The sequence below is a fragment of the Palaemon carinicauda genome, chromosome 6, assembly GCF_036898095.1.
Source record: "Palaemon carinicauda isolate YSFRI2023 chromosome 6, ASM3689809v2, whole genome shotgun sequence".
Classification (NCBI taxonomy): Eukaryota; Metazoa; Arthropoda; class Malacostraca; order Decapoda; family Palaemonidae; genus Palaemon; species Palaemon carinicauda.
Window position 1 is genome coordinate 4,322,867 of NC_090730.1, and position 25,007 is coordinate 4,347,873.

The 25,007-nt window shown below is 40.0% G+C and overlaps 1 protein-coding gene across 1 annotated transcript in view; it reads right to left on the reverse strand.

Moving 5' to 3' along the window:
* The window catches only part of LOC137642344 (collagen alpha-1(XVIII) chain-like), a 137,844-nt gene that overhangs the window by 49,910 nt on the left and 62,927 nt on the right, over positions 1–25,007 (reverse strand). Inside the window, exons 9-16 of the mRNA XM_068374838.1 lie at positions 20,795–20,912; positions 20,168–20,259; positions 16,986–17,088; positions 14,652–14,717; positions 13,786–13,916; positions 13,100–13,252; positions 2,576–2,674; positions 168–299 (exon numbers count right to left, since the gene is read on the reverse strand). Of these exons, the coding sequence (XP_068230939.1) occupies positions 168–299; positions 2,576–2,674; positions 13,100–13,252; positions 13,786–13,916; positions 14,652–14,717; positions 16,986–17,088; positions 20,168–20,259; positions 20,795–20,912 (894 nt within the window). The remainder of the gene's footprint in view (positions 1–167; positions 300–2,575; positions 2,675–13,099; positions 13,253–13,785; positions 13,917–14,651; positions 14,718–16,985; positions 17,089–20,167; positions 20,260–20,794; positions 20,913–25,007) is intronic.

Here is a 25,007-nt window from a genome sequence, read left to right on the forward strand (position 1 = left end):
GGATACCATTAAAAAAGAATAAAACTAATTAATTGCATGGCCATTAAAGAATTGATAATTATTGAAGTATTAAACTATTTTCTATCACTTACTACGGTATTTGTCTCTGACTATTAGAGATCAGCCAAAGAATTTTTTCAATACAGGCATCGAGGTTCTGTACTTACAAGGATACCATTAAAAAATCCTCCTGTAGATGGTGCCGGAGGTCCTGGAGGTCCAGGTTCTCCAGGTTCCCCTTTGATTCCTATCCCTGGGGTGCCAGGATTACCCGGTGGACCTGGTCTCCCTGGGAGCCCCTGCATAAAAAAAGCTTGCGTCAGGAAAATTGAGAAATAATAAGCTCAAGAAATTGACTTGTTAAATAAAGAAATTAAAATATAATAAAGTACTGTAAACTGATAGATTGAATATAGAACCCATGAAATAATAAATTGAATGATTAAATAAAAGGATACAGAATTAAATGGGAATTTGATTAACATAAATTCAGAAAAATGGCATAAAACAAGGTAAACTTAAATAAAATTACAATTTTGATAAAAAAAATAATAAAACAGCAACTGTTAACAGAGAATTTGAAAAGTTTAAACATTTTGATTCAAGTTAATTTTTAAATGTATAAATTCTTAATAACTTATTCTATTGAAGCCTAAGAAAATAAAAATTGATTAGACTAAGAAGGAAATTAAAGGAATGCAAAGTACAAGTATCATTAAAAGATGTCTAAATTTTAGGATTAATACTAAAGACGATAATATAATTAAGTGTCAAAATAATTCCTCTTAAAAAATGGGTTAAGATTTTTGGTTAAGGTAAAATTCAGCAAAATTTGAAGCAAAGCATCAACCCTTGATAATAGAGCATGCAGTAAGAAGACTTAAATTGCTTTTCTCATGCAAGTTAGATGCTCTTAAATGTGAGTATGAAGGTTGTTTAAAATCTATGTGAGCTAATAATTGCAAGTTTCGGAATAGTCCATACTAGACACATTTTTTTTTTCTCTTATCTGCTATACTTTACTACAGATATTGAACAGTACATTTATGTACACGAAGGAACAGCACAAACACATGAGAACTTATTTCATACATGTGGATATGAAACAAAAATATCCAGCGATACACAGCAATCATCAAACACAATTTTGTACTTACAAATTCAGTGACATTCTACAAGAGAGACAAAAACAAACATTCTATTAATTATAAAGAATCAAATTTTTAAACCATTACCTATAATTGTCCCCATAAACAGGTTAGTCTACATAACTTCTAGGCAGGTATTTTTTATAATGACTACCACTTAAATTAAGTTTAAGAGCAGCCTGATTTTATTCAAGAACTATACAGCAGTAATTTCAAGCCTTTTTCATATAATACATCAGAATATTTTATATTCTGATAGCAGGTCTTACACCAAATTACTAAACTCTTCCCAGCATTCAAGTTTCATAGTACCTGTACAGCAATACCTCAGTTTACAAGTGACTCAATGCAAGAAAACTGGTTTAAAGACATAAAAATTCTAATCGGCTTATGAGCACCATATTGGTCTTTGAACAAAACTTTTCCTTCTGTATCCGCTTTTTTTGTAGACAAGTAGTAACAAGATCTAGACAAATCAGTCAGACCGTAACCATAAGCTACACACGCACGGTGTTCATGTGATTTTTAAAGAAAAGGCAAAAGCAATCATCTCTGGACCGGTTCCTTATCAAAATGAAATGTAAGTGTGTAAAAAAAAAAAGACAACCAAGTGTCCATAAAGCATAAATAAAGTGATTCTGTTGGTAATACTGACTGACGTTCTAGAGAGAGAACTCCCAATAGTTTACCAGAAATGCTTATGGAAGATTTTCCTTCCAAACAGTAACCACCACCACCTCATCCTCCTCCTCCTCCTCCTCCTCCTGCTAGCCATGAGTTTCCTTAGTTAAAAAAGTCAATATTTCTTTATTTTTTTTTTTTTTTATTATTAAAAATCATTAATCTATATTAATTTTTGATGTTAGGGGATATAATCTGTTTATTAAATTCCATTACAAACCTTCAAAAATGAGTGTCTATATTTGTTTATTTATGGCCTTATGAAACACATCAAGCAAATTTCCTTTATTTCCTAAGGCAAAAATTGTTTCAGAATAATAGCCTTTTAGGTTAAGTGCTCATTCCTGGAATAAATTAAACCCATAAAATGAGGTACTACTGTACAATACTGTATTGTAAGTAAATGTCATTTTCCCCTCTGAATGATTTTGGCACTAGAATTAATTAATGTTTGTACCCTAACATTACATATCCAAGAAACATGCATTAGTTGAATAATTAATATGACATTAAGAAAATTTGGCTCCTTAACTAAAAAGCAAAGTTACCTGTCTCATTTCAAAGATTTAGAATTGCGAAAAATATCTTCAGGTGTCTTGGTGTATAATGTACACAATTTCCAAAAGGTATCTGTGGAAATGTTGTAACTGCACATAATCATGAGACAAACATAAGGGAACGGAAATTGAAGCCATTACGGGCCCATGATACCAGTGGTGCAACATAGCACCAATGGCACAACTTACCGGCCAGCCAGGAAGGCCCAGGTCACCGAATGTCCCTGGTGGACCTGGTTGCCCTTGACGGCCTCGTTTGCCTCGCCTGCCACGGTCGCCTTTGCTGCCCTGCAATGGGATGAGGTGAGGAAGGCACTCAAAAGGGTACCCTCCTTCATTCTCTCTCCTGACTCACTCTCACTCACTTTCTCTGTCTCTCGAGCTCTAACAAGTATGTTTTCTGATGTTGTAATAAGTGAACCTATTGTAATACAGTACTGTAGTCACTGTGACTTCTTAAATTCTCTTTCACTAAATGAAAGACATTCCTTCCTCTCTAGGTTGGATATGAACCCTCACTAGTTGGAAGACAGAGGCTGTTGCTTACACTATTGCACAATAACCAGATTTGTTTTAATCCTGTTTTGTAAGGAGAATTTATACAATATTTTATGTCAAGATTCCAATATTTTAAAGAAATAGAGAAGTTAAGAGGTCATTGTGGCTATCATAACACACATACCTGATGAATGTAATCTGTAAACTCAACATCTGTATTTGAGAATACTCTTCACAAGAGGTTATATACCACCTAATAACTTTTCTTGAATTTTACCCTATAAGTTGAAAGAGTAGGTGATTAAGGGGATACCACATTAATTCTATTTGAATTTTTCCATAATATAAAAAGTATTTAGTTTAAATCTTTATCTATAGTTCTAAACGGCTAGTAATGATGTAATTCCCAAGACATCCAAAATTATTTCTAAGATTCATGAGGCATAGCCATAAAACAATTTTTGGCAGTTTATGAAAGGTTATTATGGGACTTGTTTCCAGTTTTCCATATTGTATTGAATAAAAGGATATAAACTAATGCTAAATAATTTTACTCTAGGGGGAGAAGGCTACTCATTTGGATTTCCTTTTAACTCAGTGGTTCTTAACCTGTGTTCGATCGAACCCCAGGGGTTCGGTGAGGCAGTCTCAGGGGTTCGGCTGAGGTAACACAACACAAATGTTATGAGAGTGGCACTTGCCAAGGTTAAGGAGCGGATTTCTGAAATTGTCTCTGAAAGGCATCAGCAAATGTAAGATTAATTTGCAATAAGGATTCATTATGTTTTTGTGTGAGCTTCATATTGTTGATTTTGTTCTTTGAACACAAGGGATTCTGTGTGCAAATGATGATGCATGGTTCATATTGTGCACTGATACAATATATACCAATGTCTTGAATTTAAAATATATCATGATATATTTAGGTGTAACTTTCTTTTTCTTTTCCTCTTTATTTCATTTACCTATATCATATATATTTCCATCTATGAAGGGTTCGATGAATGTACATATGACACTTGCGGGGTTCAGTACCTCCAACAAGGTTAAGAACCACTGTTTTAACATGTTATTTTCATTAGTAAAATAAATTTTTGAATATACTTACCCGATAATCATGTAGCTGTCAACTCTGTTGCCGACAGAAATCTACGGTCGGGATACGCCAGCGATCGCTATACAGGTGGGGGTGAACACCACAGCGCCATCTGTGGTCAGGTACTCTAGTACTTCTTGTCAACACCACCTCAATTTTTTCCTCGGTCCACTGGTTCTCTATGGGGAGGAAGGGTGGGTCAATTAAATCATGATTATCGGGTAAGTATATTCAAAAATTTATTTTACTAATGAAAATAACATTTTTCAATATTAATCTTACCCGATAATCATGTAGCTGATTCACACCCAGGGTGGTGGGTGGAGACCAGCATACATGTTAACACAGAAGCTAAGTATCCCGTATTTTATTTTATTAGTTATTCAAAAATAACATAAAATAAATAAGTACCTGGTAAGGAAGACGACTTGAACCATTACTCTGCCTTTATTAAGTACGTCTTTCTTACTGAGCGTAGCGGTCCTCTTAGGATGCTGAACGACTCTTAGGTGCTGAAGTATAAAGGGCTGCAACCCATACTAAAGGACCTCATCACAGCCTTTAACCTCGGCGCTTCTCAAGAAAGAATTGACCACCCGCCAAATCAACAAGGATGTGGAAGGCTTCTTAGCCGACCGTACAACCCATAAAAAGTATTCAAGAGAAAGGTTAAAAAGGTTATGGGATTATGGGAATGTAGTGGCTGAGCCCCCGCCTACTACTGCATTCGTTGCTACGAATGGTCCCAGGGTGTAGCAGTTCTCGTAAAGAGACTGGACATCTTTGAGATAGAATGATGCGAACACTGACTTGCTTCTCCAATAGGTTGCATCCATAACACTCTGCAGAGAACGGTTCTGTTTGAGGGCCACTGAAGTAGCCACAGCTCTCACTTCATGTGTCCTTACCTTCAGCAAAGCAAGGTCTAAAGCAAGGTCTTCTTCCTTCAGATGAGAATGTGCTTTCCTAATCAGGAGCTTGAATAGGTAAGAAACTGAGTTCTTAGACCTTGGAAGAGAAGGCTTCTTGATAGCCCACCATAAGGCTTCTGATTGTCCTCGTAAAGGTTATGACCTTTTTAGATAGTACCTAAGAGCTCTAACTGGGCAAAGTACTCTCTCCAGTTCGTCCCCCACCAAGTTGGACAGGCTTGGGATCTCGAACGACTTAGGCCAAGGACGTGAAGGAAGCTCGTTTTAGCAAAAAACCGAGCTGCAAGGAACATGTAGCCGTTTCAGATGTGAAAACTATGTTCCTGCTGAAGGCGTGGATCTCACTTACTCTTTTAGCTGTTGTCAAGCACACGAGGAAAAGAGTTTTTAATGTGAGGTCCTTAAAAGAGGCTGATTGGAGAGGTTCAAATCTTGATGACATAAGGAACCTTAGGACCACGTCTAGATTCCAGCCTGGAGTGGACAACCGACGTTCCTTTGAGGTCTTAAAAGACCTAAGGAGGTCCTGTAGATCTTTGTTGGTGGAAAGATCCAAGCCTCTGTGGCGGAAAACCACTGCCAACATACTTCTGTAACCCTTAATCGTAGGAGCTGAAAGGGATCTTCCGTTCCTTAGATGTAACAGGAAGTCAGCAATCTGGGTTACAGTGGTACTGGATGAGGAAACTGCATTGGCCTTGTACCAGCTTCGGAAGACTTCCCCTTTAGACTGATAGACTCTGAGAGTGGATGTCCTCCTTGCTCTGGCAATCGCTCTGGCTGCCTCCTTCGAAAAGCCCCTAGCTCTTGAGAGTCTTTCGAAAGTCTGAAGGCAGTCAGACGAAGAGCGTGGAGGTTTGGATGTACCTTCTTTACGTGAGGTAGACGTAGAAGGTCCACTCCTAGAGGAAGAGTCCTGGGAATGTCGACCAGCCATTGCAGTACCTCTATGAACCATTCTCTCGCGGGCCAGAGCGGAGCCAACCAACATCAGCCGTGTCCCTTTGCGAGAGGCGAACTTCTGAAGTACCCTGTTGACAATCTTGAACGGCGGGAATGCATACAGGTCGAGATGGGACCAATCCAGCAGAAAAGCATCCACGTGAACTGCTGCTGGGTCTGGAATCGGAGAACAATACAACGGGAGCCTCTAGGTTATCGAGGTAGCGAACAGATCTATGGTTGGCTGACCCCACAGGGCCCAAAGTCTGCTGCAAACATTCTTGTGAAGGGTCCACTCTGTGGGGATGACCTGACCCTTCCGGCTAAGGCGATCTGCCATGACATTCATATCGCCCTGAATGAACCTCGTTACCAGCGTGAGCTTTCGATCTTTTAACCAGATGAGGAGGTCCCTTGCGATCTAGAACAACTTCCACGAATGAGTCCCTCCCTGCTTGGAGATGTAAGCCAAGGCTGTGGTGTTGTCAGAGTCCACCTCCACCACCTTGTTAGGCTGGAGGGACTTGAAGTTTATCAAGGTCAGATGAACCGCCAACAGCTCCTTGCAATAGATGTGAAGTGTCCTTAGCTCCTGATTCCATGTTCCCGAGCATTCCTGTCCGTCCAAAGTCGCACCCCAGCCCGTGTCTGATGCGTCAGAGAAGAGACGGCGGTCGGGTTTCTGAACAGCCAAAGGTAGACTTCCTTGAGAAGAAAGCTGTTCTTTCACCACGTGAGAGTAGACCTCCTCTCTTCGGAAACAGGAACTGAGATCGTCTCTAGCGTCATGTCCTTTATCCAGTGAGCCGTTAGATGATACTGAAGGGGGGGAGGTGGGGTCTCCCTAACTCGATGAACAGTGCCAGCGATGAAAGTGTCCCTGTTAGACTCATCCACTACCTGACTGAGCATCGGTTCCTTCTCAGCATGCTCTGGATGCAATCTAGGGCTTAGTATATCTTTGGGGCCGACGGAAAAGCCCGAAAAGCTCGACTCTGAAGATCCATACCCAGGTAGACAATGGTCTGGGATGGGACGAGCTGGGACTCCTCAAAATTGACCAGGAGGCCCAGTTCCTTGGTCAGATCCATAGTCCATCTGAGAATCTCCAGACAGCGACGACTTGTGGGAGCTCTTAAAAGCTAGTCGTCTGACGGAGCCGGACACAAGATCATGGTACTGCTGCACAGTCTGTGAACTGTCAACCATGGGGAAGCGAGGAAGTACAGTGACAACCCGAAGCTGTCTAGACTGTCTGGGTCGTACAGACAACTCCTTATCGGGTTGCTGAGGTTGCCGCACTGCGTCACAACAAGACACTTCTGCTGGTTGTTGAACGTCTTCCCAGTGACACACTGACTCCGTAAACAAAAAAAAATCCTCTAACAAGGACTAAGCTTGGACTGCATGTCTTGCAACACAGCTCAAGGTCTATGGGAGCAGGTGTGGTAACAGACGGGGTTAGCGACTGAAGTGGAACCATTACCCTCCCTGGAAGCATGCTATGCTTAAAGAAAAGTCCATAGGAGGCTAAGCAGCTAAAGGCTCCTCTCCAAATGACAGAGTCCTCAAGGGAAAATCAGAAGGAGGGAGAATAACACTTTCTCATCTACAGGAACCATATCCGAGAAAAGCTAAGTTCTCTCAGTGAGGGTTTCACTGGTGCAAAAGCAGCAGACTAGAAGGCAACGTTATGAAACTGCTTGACAGTCTAGTGAGTTGGCAACAACCAAAGATGTGTGACTGAGAAGCATGCGGTAAGGTATGCAGAGCATGCTGTATGTAGAGCATGCTGTAAGGTAAGCAGAGCATGTTGCATGGCGTGCGGCTTATGCTGCATGGGATGAGGCTCATGCTGCATGGGATGAGGCTCATGCTGCATGGTATGAGACTCATGCTGCATGGGATGAGGCTCAAGCTGCAAGGGATGAGGCTTATGCCGCATGCGTTGAGGAGGATGCCGCATAGTATGAGGCTCCTGCCTCATGGGTTGAGGCGGTTGCCGCATAGCATGAGGCTTTTGCCTCATGGTTTGAGGAGGATGCCGCATAGCATGAGGCTCCTCATAAGCATGAGGCTGCCTCATGGGTAGAGGAGGATTTTTTAAAGAAATCTGAACCTGACACTAATCTAGCTGTCCGAGGATTTACCTGGTGAGACATCAGTCTCTTTACCAGCGAGTTTTACCAGATTTCCCCGGGCCACCACGTGACACAATTGGTAGTAATTCATTCAAATTACCCCTAATGAGTCAATATGGATAAATATCAACACAACATCGTGTTCAAATAGAAATAGATTTCTACCTCATACTAGGGATCGAACGCTAGCCCCTTCTAATGAAAGGCCAGGTCGAAACCAACCATGCCACGAGAGCCCATTCAAGAGTTGAGGTTCTTGCCTCAAGAGTGGAGGTGGCTGCCGCAAGAGTTGAGGTTGCTGCCTCAAGGATGGTGGAGGTTGCCGCAACGCAAGAAGTTGCTGCATAGCGCTGGTATCTGGCAACTCCCAAGGCGGCAGCTCACGCGTGGAGGTAGGTTGAGGAACCTCAACATCATACGTCTGGCAGGGTGGACTGCGCAGAGGTGGAGTTGAGGTTGCTGCCTCGAGGATGGTGGAGGTTGTCGCACCGCAAGAGGTAGCTGCCTCGAGGATGGAGGAGGTAGTCGCAACGCAAGAGGCTCCTACCTCAAGGGTAGAGGAGGTTGCTGCAAAGCATAAGGCTCCTGCCTCAAGTGTTGAGGAGGTTGCCGTGTGGCAAGAGGCTCCTGCCTCAAGGAAAGTGGAGGTTGCTGCACAGAGCTGGTATCTGGCAACTCCCAATGCGGCAGCTCACGCATGGAGGTAGCTTGAGGAACCTCAACATCATACGTCTGGCAGGCTGGACTGCGTAGAGGTGGAGGAGCGCTCGCAGGAGGAGGTGTGTTAACCTTCTCTGCCTGAAACTCCTGCATCAACACCGCAAGCTGAGACTGCATTGTCAGCAGCATAGACCACTAGAGTTTAAGAAAGACAACAACAAACGGAGCTACTGTCCGTTAAAACTGAGGGTCTAAAACAGCTGGTGCGGCAACAGACGGAGTTACTGTCTGCTGCGATACCACCTTGCCTCTCTGGGAGGTGTGCAGTTGTCGTACTGCAGCAAGTCCGAACTGACCCAGTGCTAATGGCACCACCTAGGAGTTGGACTTGCGCGGAAGGGACCGACTTGCACTTAAAAGCTGCAAGATTTGGTCCATGGTTTCTGCGAGAAACCTCTTCCGCAGACGAGGAATAAATGGGCTCTCTCGTCTTTGTGTGGGTGGGGTGATCACGTCGGCTACGTGAGTTGGTTACACCCGAAACCACGGAGGGAAACGTCTGTTCGTCGATCAAGGCCTGCTGAACCCATAAGTCCTTCGACATTACTTCTCCCCTGGGCTTGGGAGCTTGTAAGAGGTCCCAGACTAGGCGAACAACTGGCACGAACAGACGAACCCTCGAACGCAACACTGTAACACTATGCGCTTATCACTTTATACTTTTGATTTTCTGTTTGCACTTATTTCACTGAACTCGAAACTTTAAGTGGTTTGTACCTGAAATACGCAATTCTATCCTTCATTAAAAGTTAGTAATTGCGAAAACAGTATTACAATGTAACAGAAAAACATAATGAAAGATAAATAATTCAGTGGCTGGAAAAGAGATTAAACACTAGATCAAATAAACTACGTTTAAAATCTCTCACTGCATAAAGTCTGAGAACAAGAATAAAACTCTAGAAACGTTTACCTTCTTCCCCTAAAGAGACTAGGGAGAAGAGCAAAAAACGATAACAACGTTACCCGCTTGAACGAAACGTTTATCCTCCTCTCTCTCCCTCCGTCTCTATCTATCTCTCTCTCTCTCTCTCTCTTGACTTAGCACCTGAGAGAAGAGCCCAATTATATATATCGTTAAAACATATTATTGTTAAAGGAAAAAAACTGAAAGGTTTCCCAAATAAAAAGTTCCTCTATTAGAATAGAACCATTTAAGCTAAGAAAGAATGAACAAAACGCTAGAATCGGTTTACTCTTACTGCAACGTGACACCGTGATAGACTCTCTCTCTATCGTAACGATAGAGCGCAAGTTGAACGTTCTGAACGTCAACAACTGCAGAGACAAAACAAAACGTTAGTTCAACTTTGAAAACAGTACAAGACTATCAAAGAAATTCTTTCAAAAACATTAAAATAGCATAATATGTTAACAGGTAAAAACGAAATGACGGGCTCAAAGTTAATTAACTTCGGTTCCAAGAAAAGACCGCCTACTATTAGGAAAGGTCGAATATAAACAAATATAAAAATTAATTTTAATAAGTTTATAATAAAAGGAAGTTAATCAAAGATACAAAATAAATCTATAACTTTGTTAAGCAAAATTAAGAGAGTCTATACTCTCTTCGACACTAACACTTCCGTCTAAGGGAAGGGTCGGCCATTTAAAAGTGAAAGAGAGTTCATACTCTCTTCGTACCAAAATTAAATCAAAAATTAAATCAAATTAATTCCAAAAACTTGCTAAGCTAATGATATAGCTTCCTGAATAGCGAAGGCTAAACTCTAGAGCAAATACATCACCAAATCGTGAGCAATAACTCCAGAATCAACAGCGTATCCATGTAGGTCTAGCCGGAGGCACGACAGAGGAAAAATTGAGGTGGTGTTGACAAGAAGTACTAGAGTACCTGACCACAGATGGCGCTGTGGTGTTCACCCCCACCTGTATAGCGATCGCTGGCGTATCCCGACCGTAGATTTCTGTCGGCAACAGAGTTGACAGCTACATGATTATCGGGTAAGATTAATATTGAAAATTGTAATTTACCATGAGGCAATATCTATTCCAATGAGTAAGGATGTAGATCACATCACTTATCAAAAACTCCTGTAGAATGCCTAGTATGGTTTAAATTTCTGCATGTTAATTTGAGAACCATAAAATTGGATTTATAAATGGGTCTTTGGGGATTTTATATGAAAAAATATAAATACTGTACAGTAAAAAACACTGCTATCCCAACACTAAAACTGTCTTATATAAACATGGCAGATGCAAAGGAGGATGAAATAAGAATCTAATAAACAAATGCAATCAAATTAAGTAATTTCAGAGGCTGAATTACTTGAAATGAAGAATGTTTGTGATTTGTAAGGAAGAGTTGAACCATCAAAACTTGTAAAATATAAAATCATGTCTCGGAGATTTAAATCAATCTATTAGCACAAAGCCTTTCAGGTCTTTATGATGTCCTTTTTACCATTAACCTAACTGAAGAAGGAATTTGAAATCATGAAATGATGGCTGATAAGGATAAATGGTCACTTAGTCTCAAAAGATGTAGTATTGATAAATTAGCAACTGAAATTGAAATTTCTGATTCCTAATGACTTGGCATATAGTATCAAAATTTCTCATTGATGCTTGTCACGCAAACAATTTTTCCATATTTTAATGTTAAAAAATATTTGACATTCAAGTTACCTAGGGATGATGGATATCCTGACAATAAAATGCTAATAAATATCCTTAAGTGGAATATAAAAGTAATGGGACACATAAATCACATAATATACTTGCCACATCTTTTCACAGTACAGTAGTCTATTAAGCAAATTTCTGAGTACAATTTTTTATTTGAATATTTGTCCTGTTCTTAGTACTGTATTTCAGAACAAAATGAAAACAAACTAATGAAAATGTCTGCAACATGTTAATGCCCTGCCAAAGTTTCATGATGACAAATTAATACAAAGGACAGGCTGGATGGGTAAGTACAGTAATAAAAGTAGGGAAGGACATATCCCAAATTGGCAATTTGTAAATACAGTAAATAATTTAGTGAATTTTGCAACAAATTTCTGTGAGGCTGATGGTCTTTAAAAATGACTGGATAGAAAACACAAAGAAAGAGACAAAGATAGAGTGGGGGTGGAGCAACGTAAGGAAAAACAAAGATATTTGGGAATACCAATATAATAGTAAAGTCCATTTCCTATCCTCATAAATCTCTGGGAAACTTCAGTATCCCCTTATGGTCTCAGGACTATCTGACATAGCATGAATATATAACACCAGAATCTGAATTTCAGAAGTTCTCTGAAATTACGAACACATCTTTCCCTGACAAGAGAGATGTAAACACCCCCTCTAAATCAACAATCTAGCTACTGTGGTGGGTGTGTATTTAGTGTTACAATTAGCATTAATTTTATATCAAGTCATCCAAAGTTCTAGCCACAGAGAAAGTGGGTGCGAACACCTGTGATAGAGGATGCAAGCAGGAGAGACATGATCATATAAGAATTCTTTTAAATTCTCTGCTTGCTGCTTCAAAGCATGAGATTTTAATGCGGTTAGACAAAGCTAACAAACTCAAAGCTCTAGATGCAGGTAAGATGTCACTTGTTAAGGTAAAACCTCAAGCTGAACAATGACAACCTTTTTTATAACATGATGCGTTAAATTTTGGAGGAATTTATGCATATTAGGTAATATTTCTTTAACACATGCTTGTATAACCAAAAATCTCATTATAAAACTTTTTAAAATTCAGTTACATTTCTTAAGCTTAGTGCTGTATGTCATAAAACAGAAAATAATACTTACATTCCAGGTATATTTTTGCTACAAATCATAAGATTTCAGAAAATCATCTCCTTCATAAAATACTATTGATGACATGTCAACTTTGAAGCAAATATGACTCCCAATTCTTATTTATGTCAGACAATTACGAGATAGTTAGACTATTTTTGAAGCAGATGTTCATTAATATAATTAACCTCAGAGATTTTATCTTGGTTTAATAAATCATATCCCATAGATAGCTGAGCTGTTTTGGTTTTGTTTCATGAGCAATGTCTCAGAGTTAACTTGGTTCAATAATTTATGTCACAGCAAGTTAACTTGGGTCAACGATTGATGTCTCAGAAAGTTAACTTGGTTCAACGATTGATGTCTCAGAAAGAGTCAATTTGGTTCAACGATTGATATCTCGGAGGATTAACTTTGTTCAACAATTGGTGTCTCAAAGAGATACCTTAGTTCAGCAATTAATGTCTCAGAAAGAGAGTTAACTTGGTTCAACAATTGATATCTCAGAAAGAGTTAACTTGCTTCAACGATTGATGTCTCAGAGTGAGTTGAATTTTATTCAACGATTGATGTCTCAGGGAGAGTTAATGTAATGTCTGGTGTCTTATAGATTGCTAACCTTTACGACAGTGATGTTGGTCCCATCAGGTTGGATGATGGTAGTGATAGGGCCTGGAGGACCCCTGGGACCAACGTCTCCTTTCAAGCCCTGAGGGCCTTGCGGTCCCATTTCACCTGGTAGTCCTGGTAATCCATTTTCACCTTTTGACCCCTGAAAACAACAAAAAGTAGTAGTGAAGACACATTTGGTGATATGATTTATAGAGGTAATTCTATAAAAAAAACTGGTACTGTACAGTATAAATGAACTTATTCTTGAACTTTTAACTGCCAAGTGGACATTTTCATCTAATTTTTGCTCAGTACTTATTATACAATTGTACAATACATCATTTAAGGCAAATTCCGCATATATTAATCTACTTTATTTAACAGGTTTCATGAATTTTAATGTTGTTTAATTTGACACATATACAATGCCTTATCTTCCAATGTCAAAGCAAACGTAGTTTTTATGCAGTTCAGCAGACTATGAAAAAGAATCTATATATTATCAAGTTACTTATCTATGTTGAATACAATACTGAAATTAAATTTTGAAGAACAATCAAAATTTGATGAATAATTAAAGGAAAAGTTGAATGAGTAAAGGTAATACCAATGATACTAAAGTTTACAAAAGATCAAAGAGAAATAAAAAAGAAAAATATCTAATTATTTTATCACCCCTTTACTTCACATTACCTTTACTCCCGGAGGTCCTTTGTTTCCAGGCAATCCTGGGTGCCCTGGGATACCAGGATTTCCAGGAGTTCCTTCCATACCAGGTATGCCAGGTGGCCCAGGTGGACCTGGAGATCCTCTCAAGCCACCCTCTGTAAAGAAGAGGAGTCTGAAGTATTGAACCAAAATGAAAGGTATAACCAAAAAATTTTTCGAAAATTTTGGCCGATTTTCGGGCCGAAAATTTTTCCGAAAATTTCTTCGAGAATTTCGGCCGATTTTCGGGCTGAAAATTTTTTTGAAAATTTTGGCCGATTTTCGACTATTGAAATACAGTACTCCAAGTTCAGGTAAAGGTAGATGGAGTCCTCTTTTAATTTACCTTCAATTTTGTCAAGAGACCAAATTTATACTTAAATTTGAAAAAAATTCAATAAATGTAGTAATAAAATAGAAATCTTTTTAACATATCACATGCAATAATATTGTTAAATATTAATGCTTCTATGTCAAGATACAATATTCTAATATACTGTACTCATATAAAAAAAGGTTGCTGATATTTTTAAAGACTTATGTGATGGCAGTAAAAGTGAGGAATTTATTCTAATACTAAGCAAAACAATTATAAATAATGCTTCATCCAATGAAAATCAATAATGCTGTAGCCCCATCAACCTACAATATGTTAGGTTACAAGTTTAAACAGTACAGAACAAAATAAAACCAGCCTTAGGTAATTTTCTAATACATGTCATTACCAGCAATAAACTTCCACCTTCCAGTTTTGTCTGGATGTAACACAAAACTCACTCCCGTTCAAATCCGTGACTCGATTGAAATTGGATAAAATTCTTTTCCTATGGCTTGAGCAATGGAGAACTTACTTGGATAGAAAGGTTTGTAGGCCACCAGTCCTGATCCCTCCAGAGTGAAATCTTCATCATCATAGTCTGTGTGTGCCAATGATGTGCCATCATAATAATGTCAAAATTAGATTGAAAAAGAAATTCAGAAATAACCAAAACATGTGAAATCTCACTCACAAAAAAAGCAGGAATTGAGTACGGTACAACTAAAAATAGTGGCGATGACGGCCCTTGGAAAAAAGTAACAGAGAGGTAAAAAGTTTAGGAACTAATTGAATAGTAATAATAGTCATCAAGAAAAACAATGGATAGAAAAACCATCAGCGATCCTTGGAACGCAAATTATAGTACAGCATAATACAGAATAAAAGGACTCCATAACACTAACTAAAGACTAAGAAAAACCAACAGAGAATTTACCCAACAGAATACATTCTGTCAGAACTGTGTCACATCCTACTGTTTTACTGTATTTAATACTTGTTTAGTAACATGGCAAATATATTATTGCTTGTGTGTTGCTATCTTGTACAGAAACCAAAATTCCCCTCACTTGTCCACTCCTTCATTGAAGGGTGGATGCCTATCTGCAGCATTGGTAAGGATGTAGAGGAGGAAGTGGTACTCCTTTATATGATGCTGATGATGTTGAGTGGACTGAGGATGGTGTCTTGTTCATAAAATCGGAGGACTCAATGGAATGTGCTCGAACTGTAATAATTTCTTCTAACCTAATTCCGTAGTCATTGTCCTTAACTCTCTGGGGGTATTCTCTGTTATGTATTATTGTAATAATGTACTGTATTACCTCATATGTTACGTGTATTGAGTGCAACATTGCATCATATTGCATTGATAAAACATGTTATGTGTTTTTTAAAGAATAAGCAACCTGTACACTTTGCCATTAAGCAATTTCTTGCCAGCACTCTTGCACTTTCTGAATATCACTACCCTTCCTTTCAAATACATCTTTCTCACTATTTACCCATCCCTTTTTAAGTGTACCTCTCTTCTAGGTCCTATCACTTCTAAATTAACCTACTGCCATCCATATTTTTTCCATGATCATAATATTTTGATCCATCCTTTTTCAATGCTAACCATTTTGCAACTCTATATATGCTAAGCTTTTTATATCTCATAAATATCTCCAAATTTCTCAGGCAATCAATACTTCTTAAACCACATGTACCATGCAAACAACTAATCTAAATACTTTCAACTATTTTTCTACCATGAGCATTTTGCATATCTGTATTATACTTCCATAAATAAAGGGCAACAATTCAAGAATCCATTCATACATTCCCCTTTAGCTCCCAAAGATAACTCAAATCTCTTACTAATCCTCTGCACACATCCTGCCACCTTTCTTACTTCTCCTATTCTCTCATTTTGCCTACACCCATTTTATTTACTCCAAGATACTTATACGAAATCATCATCATACATTACCTCCACTAGAGTTAAAAGGAAATAACTTCTGATAAAGAAGAAAGTGTTGGTGAGAAAGTGAAGGATAAATATAAGAAATAAAATTAAGTAAAAAGAGGATAAAACAAAGATAATTAATTGAAAGAATGAAAGATAAGAGATATTTCAGCGCAACTGGGAGTAATAAGAGGTCCAGAGTGAGGTTATGTGAAGGCTCTAAAATTGCAGTGAATTAGAGGTTATAGAAATAAGATAAAGTAAAACTTGATTAAATTGAAGGATGAGAAAGCACATAAATAATATGCAAGAAAGAAATACTGTATATGAAAATTTGAATAAAATCTAGGAGCACTCAAAAGGGGATGGTGAACAAGAGGAACGATGACAAAGATCAGCATTATGAGAAAATAGTGAATGTAGAGAATGAGATGAAGTCAGTTGGTGAAGTGATAGACAAGCTAAGGGGAAAACCTGAATGATGGAAAAAATTACGATATGAGGAGGGAAAATGAACAATAAAAACAATGTTATACAGTAATCTAGAGTTGAAACTAAGAAAAAGCAAAAAACTTTATAAAGAAAAATAGAGAAATTAAGCAAAGAGAAAAAAATTAATCAGCAACAAAAAAGGGATTTTGACGAAGGAAAAATCTATTTCTGGGGAGAGACCTGTGGCGCACGGTGAAAAGAGTCTTTCTTATATATCTTTTCTGATAAAACCTTCCAATTATACCAGAGAAAGATAAAAGCATGGAATGCTGAGGTTACAACCCTCGCGCGAGCACCTTTTGGGTGTCGTGTATAAAGAAAAGGCGCGTGAAATCCACTATTCACAGGTTGTCTTCCATTTAGTTAATTCCTTCGTCAAAGGGATGGGCCGAATTAAATAAAAATAGAACCTTCAGGATTTCTCACCTGTCACCCAAGGGACTCCTCCAGAGTTGTCATAGAGATTTATACCGCCAGTTCCAAAGTTTCCGTCAGGGTCAGCCGTCTTACTCTCGAGTGTGTTGATGAGCTGGAATAGATTATACAAATTAAAGGCATTAAATTAATACAATTAATCACTCACGGTCTTTGCAGTTGTGTAAACTACAAAGACCATAGGAGATTTGAGTATAAAAGATACAGTAATCTTACTCTAAAAAAATGGAATTTTTCATAAACTATGAACGTCTTACATAATTTGACAGATGCTGGCAGTGAGGGATAATCTAGCAATAATCTCACAAAGGATCACATTCATAATATACAGTGAACCCTCGTTTATCGCGGTAGATAGGTTCCAGACCCGGCCGCGATAGGTGAAAATCCGCGAAGTAGTGACACCATACAGTGAACCCTCGTTTATCGCGGTAGATAGGTTCCAGACCCGGCCGCGATAGGTGAAAATCCGCGAAGTAGTGACACCATACAGTGAACCCTCGTTTATCGCGGTAGATAGGTTCCAGACCCGGCCGCGATAGGTGAAAATCCGCGAAGTAGTGACACCATATTTACCTATTTATTTAACATATATATTCAGACTTTTAAAACCTTCCCTTGTACGTAGTACTGTTAACAAACTACCCTTTAATGTACAGAACACTTAATGCATGTACTACAGTACCCTAAACTAAAACAGGCACAAATATTAAAGGCGATTTTATATCATGCGTTTCCTAAACACGCCAAATAGCACGATAAAAAATGGCAACCAATGTTTTGTTTATGTTTATCTCTGATCATAATGAAGAAACAAACGCATTTACACATCTGTGTATAGGTTAGCTTTTGCATTCATTATATTGATTATTCAGTACAGTATGTTGATTTGGTTATTACTAATGTTTTACTTAATTTTTCTTAGGACTTCCAAATGAAATTTTTTTCTTTATGACGCCGCCTGAAACGACGGCGTCATAAAGTACGCTCAGTAAACAAACTAAAGAATTTAACGCGCATGATGAAAGTGATAAATAATATTACAGTAAAAGCTTTTATAAAATATGTTATTACAAATATTATTTACCGTATCTATATAAAATCATACATACGTAGCAAAGCAGGAAAACAATCTACGAGAGAGAGAGAGAGAGAGAGAGAGAGAGAGAGAGAGAGAGAGAGAGAGAGAGAGAGAGAGAGAGAGAGAGAGTTGTTTTACATACGTAAATGTAAATTTTAAACAAAAAAAAAATAGCCCCATTTCATATAAAATAGATTACAAATATTTTACTTTATCATATTACAGTAGTCTGTATAATACTGTAAAGTTCAGTACAGTATGTTGTTGTTATAGTCGTGGCAATGAAATTCTCACGAAACAAAAACACGCCATTTGATTACAACAGCTGATTCATCTCTCTCTCTCTCTCTCTCTCTCTCTCTCTCTCTCTCTCTCTCTCTCTCTCTCTCTCTCTCTCTCTCTCTCTCTCTCTCTTCGTGTTATACAATACTTACATTTAGATGAAGAAACTAAAATTAGTTTTCTTAGTGTCAATTAAATAAGAAACAAAAAAATTAGGCCGAGTCTACATCCATTTCAATCATAGCTAAAAATACGGCATCCGATTTCATCAGCAAACCACTATTTTTTGGGAAATATCATTTTATTCTAGAAAATTGCCACTCTTTAAATAGTTAATTGCACATTAAGAAAGCGTGTACTTTTGTTTTTAAATTTCGGGTGTGTTTTAAAAATCGAGTATTGTTGACTTCTTTTTGTTTTACTTTTGGCTGTGATTAGATCAGCTGTCATCTAGCTGCCGCTCTTGAGTGTGTACGAATACACTAACAAAGTATCGTTTATACCATTTCTTAACTTATTCAAACCGTCTACAGTATACAGTTGATATTACATAAGCACCAATGTGTTATAACCTATCAAATTTTTTTGTTTATTACATTTAAACCCCCCTCTATCTCTCTCTCTCTCTCTCTCTACCTCTCTCTCTCTCTCTCTACCTCTCTCTCTCTCTGTGGGCTACTTTTCACTACCTCCCATTCCTTACCTCTCTCTCTACCTCTCTCTCTCTCTCTGTGGGCTACTTTTCACAACCTCCCATTCCTTACCTCTCTCTATCTCTCTAACAAATGATATCTTTGTTGCTCCTCAAAGTTTCATTTATATTGAAAATCGATCATGATTCAATTTTCCTTACTTTCTCCAATCTCGCACCATCGGTCACATCGCGGTATTTTCGATATTTCCGGAAAATCCGCGATATATGTATATACATGGGTTATGAAAAAAATCCGCGAAGTGGTGAATCCGCGATGGTCGAACCGCAAAGTAGCGAGGGTTCACTGTATTTACCTATTTATTTAACATGTATATTCAGACTTTTAAAACCTTCCCTTGTATGTAGTACTGTTAACAAACTACCCTTTAATGTACAGAACACTTAATGCATGTACTACAGTACCCTAAACTAAAACAGGCACAAATATTAAAGGCGATTTTATATCATGCGTTTCCTACACACGCCAAAAAGCACGACACAAAATGGCAACCAACGTTTTGTTTACGTTTCTCTGATCATAATGAAGAAACAAACGCATTTACTGTACACATCTGTGTATAGGTTAGTTTTTGCATCGATTATATTGATTATTCAGTACAGTATGTTGATTTTGTTATTACCAATAAGTATATATAAATGGGTTATGAAAAAAATCCGCGAAGTGGTGAATCCGCGATGGTCGAACCGCGAGGTAGCGAGGGTTCACTGTAGTTGTGGATTTGTATCCGTGTAAAAATCATGAGTTGACACGCGATGATAATAAATATATGCTAAATCATAAAATGAAATGCCACAAAAAGATACTTCACAGTACTGACCAAAGTAAAACTACCAATTAAATTTCATTCTAATTTACTTCTTTGTGGTTTGACACAAACACAGATGTCTACAATATCTTCACTCATTTGCTAACAAATTCTTGATCCATTCCTCTTTATATTTCATTGGTTTACATACACCATCCTTTAACCTAACTTCTGCCTCAGTGGCTCTAACAATCCATCCCTTTCCTTATCTCATTCATTGTTTCACAAATCCCTACATTACTGGATGTATGAATGCTGTTTCCACACGAGCAATACTTCATAACTGTACCTGGTCGATGATCACTCGTCTATCGTGTGGCGTGAGTCCCCCAGGGCTTCCAGGAGGGCCTGGTTCCCCAACACCAGGTTCGCCCTTGTCACCTGTCAAGAAAATATTTTGGGTAATATATCACAAACATAAATGTATTTCTAAAAATAAATAACTTTACGTAATTCTTCATGTAATAAGAAAGATTATTAATCTGCATGTATTCATTTATACAGTAAAAGAAAGGAGAGCATGGTGTCCCTTGATAAGTGTTGAGAAAAGTATGTGAATAGAAAAAGGCCACATTCACCATAATTGAATCTAGTTGCTTCCTCATGAAAATATTAGAGGCTAATTCTTTATCAAATACATTCACAATTATTTCCAATTTAAAAAGGTGAAGTCATGTTTAGTTACTCTCTTATTATCATCATTTTTCTCCTCTCATCAAAGATACATTTTTTCAACTAATAAGAGGGATCATATGTAGCCTGCCTCCATCTCTTTTACCTTTAAAGGTACTTTCCGGCAAAAAGCTTGGATTATATTCCATCTCTCTATTCCTTTCTCTTTCACCTCATTTTTCCTTCTCCATCTAGAAAGAGGAACAACTCATAAATTTTCTCTAAATCTCTCACACACACCTACCTCTCGGTCCCTTATCTCCAGGAAGACCTATGAATCCGGGGGGACCAGGAACTCCATTTATGCCAGGTGCACCTTGCTCACCCTTGGGTCCAATTAGTCCACGTTCACCTGGGCGACCCTAAAATTAATAGAAGTATTAAATATATCTTAAACTATTTTCATATGCAGAAGAGCATTATTTAATTGTATTTCAAATGTTTCAACAATAAAAAGAAGAATTTAAAAATATTGCTTCAAACTGTGTCTAGATTTAATCCATTCTACTAAAAGTATTTTTGGGCTCAAGCCATGGCGTCCTGATGGAAGGTTCCTTTTTGGTAGCTTCCTTGGGTATAAGACTACTAAGATATTCCCAGAGAATTTAACCACAGGTTATCACAGAATTCTAACTTCTGGAGCGAGTATCTCAAAGGTTTCCCCTTAAGACATCGTAATACAACAGGGGACGCGCATGTCTGAACGCGCCACATAGCTATCTTCACCCCGAACAGAGTTAATGCTTCGGTGTGTAAGGACTGAGAATAGCTGGGAGCCGTTCCACAGCTAATCTCACTCGTGGCTACTACTGATACTCGAGACGTAAACAAACGGACGCCATTGCTCTAATGACGTCACGCCCGTCTTCATCCTTTGTTTAGTAGCTGCCCTACTTAGACGGATTTTCCCTGTGTTAACTTTATCGTTTTGCATCTTCGCTATGTCGTTACCTTCAGCCTCGCCTTCTTCTGGAAAGTTGAGTACAAGGTTCCAGTATTGTTTAATTAAGCTCTAGCCGTAAAGTAAATATTACTTTTCGAGATAATTGCTGTTTTGTGGCAGAGCTGTGCCTCTACCGGACCCGCCATTTTATGGCGTCGTTGTTGTTATGCATGTCTTATTTAGTTAGCCACAACAACGTTTCCGGCATTATATACTAATCGAATACATTAGTTTATTTAGTCTTCATAGCTAGGAACTTTTATATCGTGTTTAGACGCTTTTTATCGGTCATCGATTGACCTCATACCAGTCGGCTACTATAGCCCCCAGGCCAGGAGCCTACATACAAGTGTTCATGCATGATTTATTAGTGATCCTAGACTAAGTTATGAAGATAGTGGCATTATTTTACAATACTTTTGACAGTGATGCAAATGTTTTCGCCTTCAGGGACCATATAGGGGATAGGCTAGTCAGTGACTCTTTCTAGCCTAACCTAATGTTAGGACCCCTATATGCTTCCTTCATCCCCTGCTTTGGCATTCCCTCTATTTAGCCTTGATTCCTTTTCTGAGTAAAGGGATTAATTGTCTAATAGAGTATATATCGCCTCTCTGTCCTCCCTAAAGGAATGAACCCCCTTTAGGGTTGCGTCCGAGAGTGAGGTTAGGCTAGCCTACCTCTATGGCTAGGATAGTCTATGACTTTCCTGCGATAGCGATATGTCTTCTTCCTTTCCTAGTTCAGGACTTTTAGCCCTGCTCTAGGTTAGGTTAGGAAGGTTTCTCTGTTCCATGCTAAAACTGTACTCTTGCACCGTTTTAGCTGATCTGCCTGATCTTAGGTTAGGGAGTGTCCTCCCTTTCCTTAGTGGCCGCTCTGGTACAGAAACCCTTCCTGGGAAGACTTCTCTCTTCTCCCTCCCCACCTATCTCTTGTATAGCCTAGCCTATGCTTAGGTTAGTTTATACCCATCTGTCCCCTGTCCTACAACTCCTCCTTAGGGTGGAATAGTAGGGCTACCCGAGCTTCCTTGTGCAGTCCGCTCTGGTACACATACCTTCATAGTGTCCTATAAGGTTAGTTACTAGTATAGCTCTGCATATGGGAGTCTCCCCCCCTCCTTGGGTGTACCCTAGCCCTCCCTTGGGCTACCTTGCTTCCGGTCCCTAGTGACCCTGCTCATGGATGTTAGAGCCTGCCTCTATCATGGGTACACCCCCTCAGGGAGGGGGAGGGATGTTTGGAATCCTGATGGTACTTCCTACATCCCTTCCCCCCTCCCCCCTGTCTCTCTCCCTATCCGGGTGCCGGTCTCTTGCCGCCTCTACTGTCGGCAATACCTGCCTCCTATTTGGTGACTCTCCCTTACCTTGCCGCCAGCCCCCCGTGTACCGAGGGACTGCCGGCTGCCGCCGGCTACTACCGGCGGCTCTCCTCCTCCTAACTAGTCGTCCGCTTGCCGGTCGACCGCCGGAGTGCCGGCATATACTGCCGGCAACCCGATACAGTCTTTACCATCCTTATCCCAGTCACCAACCTGGCATCCTCCGACTGCCGGAGCCGCCGCTCCCTGCCGGCGTGCCGCCGTTGTGCCGGCGGCCGCCATCCTGGTATTTGACTGACTTTGAACATTGTCTGTCCTAATGCCAGAATCTATGCTGGAGCGAGCTCCGGCATGCCGGCGGCTTGCCGGATGCCCCGGAGGCGTCAAGAATACTTGCACCCCCTTACTGTAGCTATCATAAGACTATGATAGCCCTATATCGCAAACAGATAAGCTGCTTCTGCTATTAAGATCAGTACCTAGTACTGCTCTATTAGTGATCATGCTGTCTCTTTGCATTCTTCTAATTCCAGCATGCTATGTGCATCTTAGCACGGCTGGTTGCCAGAAGCAGTTACCTTTTAAATGAGGCCTTCTGGCCCTTAACTGGGAACCGAATGAATTCGGTCCCAATCTTGTCCTTGGAATTTTCCATGGAATTCCAAAAATACTTGGAATTCTAGGAAACTATATCCAGTGCCCTCGGTCACTCGGATTATCCAGGGACCAAGCTTATGGTAACCAGCCGGGCGAGATGCATGGAGCGTGTTCTCCTTTACTATTTTCATTCTCTATGCATCACACCTTCTTAAGTTAAAATTAATGATTAATATTAACTTAGTTTAAGAGCCATTCTTATGACTCCCCCATACTCATTTTCTCTTTCTTCCACAGGAGGAGCAGATGAAGTGTGATTTCGCCTTCTGCGCTGTGAAACGCCCGCAGTTTTACGGGCATACGGCTTGCAGGACTCACGCCCCTTGTGCAGACAAGAAAGGGGATTTGAAGTTTTGGAATCCACTGGATTGTACGGTCTGCCAGGCTCACCTAGTTGAGGCCTTCCATAACCCTCCTTCAGCGGAGGTTAGAGACATTTCTCGTGAAAAGCTGCGCAAGTGGGTGCGTGGCTTCCAGAAAAATGCTACCGGACCGTACCTGGCCACCGAAGAACTGAGGTCACTATTGTTCCCTAAGGCCTCCCCTGACTCAGTGGTACCCAAAGATGTGATCCCCACTGTCCAAATTACGGTGGAACCTGATGTGGTCATGGCTCAGTCCATGCACGAGTGTCGTTTGGATTCCGAAGATGACGAACAGATTTCGGACGTCTCGGAAGACACGGAGAAGACGCTTATGGCTCAAGGAGCCGAAGATGACGAAGACAAGGTGGAGTACACCGAGTCGGAGCTAGGAGCTGCTCCCTCGTCCATCCCCCCTCCTACTCCTACACCGACGGAAATGTCTATTCCGTCTACCTCCTCGACTCCGGATCCTTCTTCTTCTACTCAAGAACTGATCCGGCTGATTAGAGCCGTCATGGACGACAGGCTGAAGGAGAACCAGGAGTCCATCAGGTCGATGATAGGATCCAGGGAGCCGAAGAAGATTTCGGTCAAGGATCTCCCCGCTTGCTCTCATGCCAACCCGTGGAGGTATGCAGAGCATATGGTTATTGCGACCGGCAGGATCTTTGTCAGTGATAAGATCGGCACGGTCCCTTTGGAAGATGTGGAGTTCTTCCCAAGCTTTGAGGCCTACCCGGACTGTTACGTCCGGCTTCGTTCCGAACCTGCCTCGAAGGAAGAGACCGAACCTAAGGAAGAGATAGTGTTCGATCTCGCAAAGGCCCAGGCTATGCTAGCCTCCGCATTCAAGAGTAGAGGCTTTACCTGCTCTAAGCTTCCGGCATTGAGCAAGAAGCACCCTACTTACGTTGCACCTGATACTGCGGTTCTTCCATTCTTGGAAAAGGCCTTAGCTGCATGCCTTAAAGCGGCGGAAGAAGGGAAACCCTGCCCTGCACTGGAGGAGTGCAGACCCTTCTCCATCGTGACCCCCCCTGACGCTCGACACTGGAAAGATGTTCAGCATACTTTCGTCGTGGGAAGGCTCGATCCTGACGTCGCCGGACGTCAGTTTAATGAAGACCTCCCTAAGCTCAACGATCACCTCCTTCGCCGGGAACAA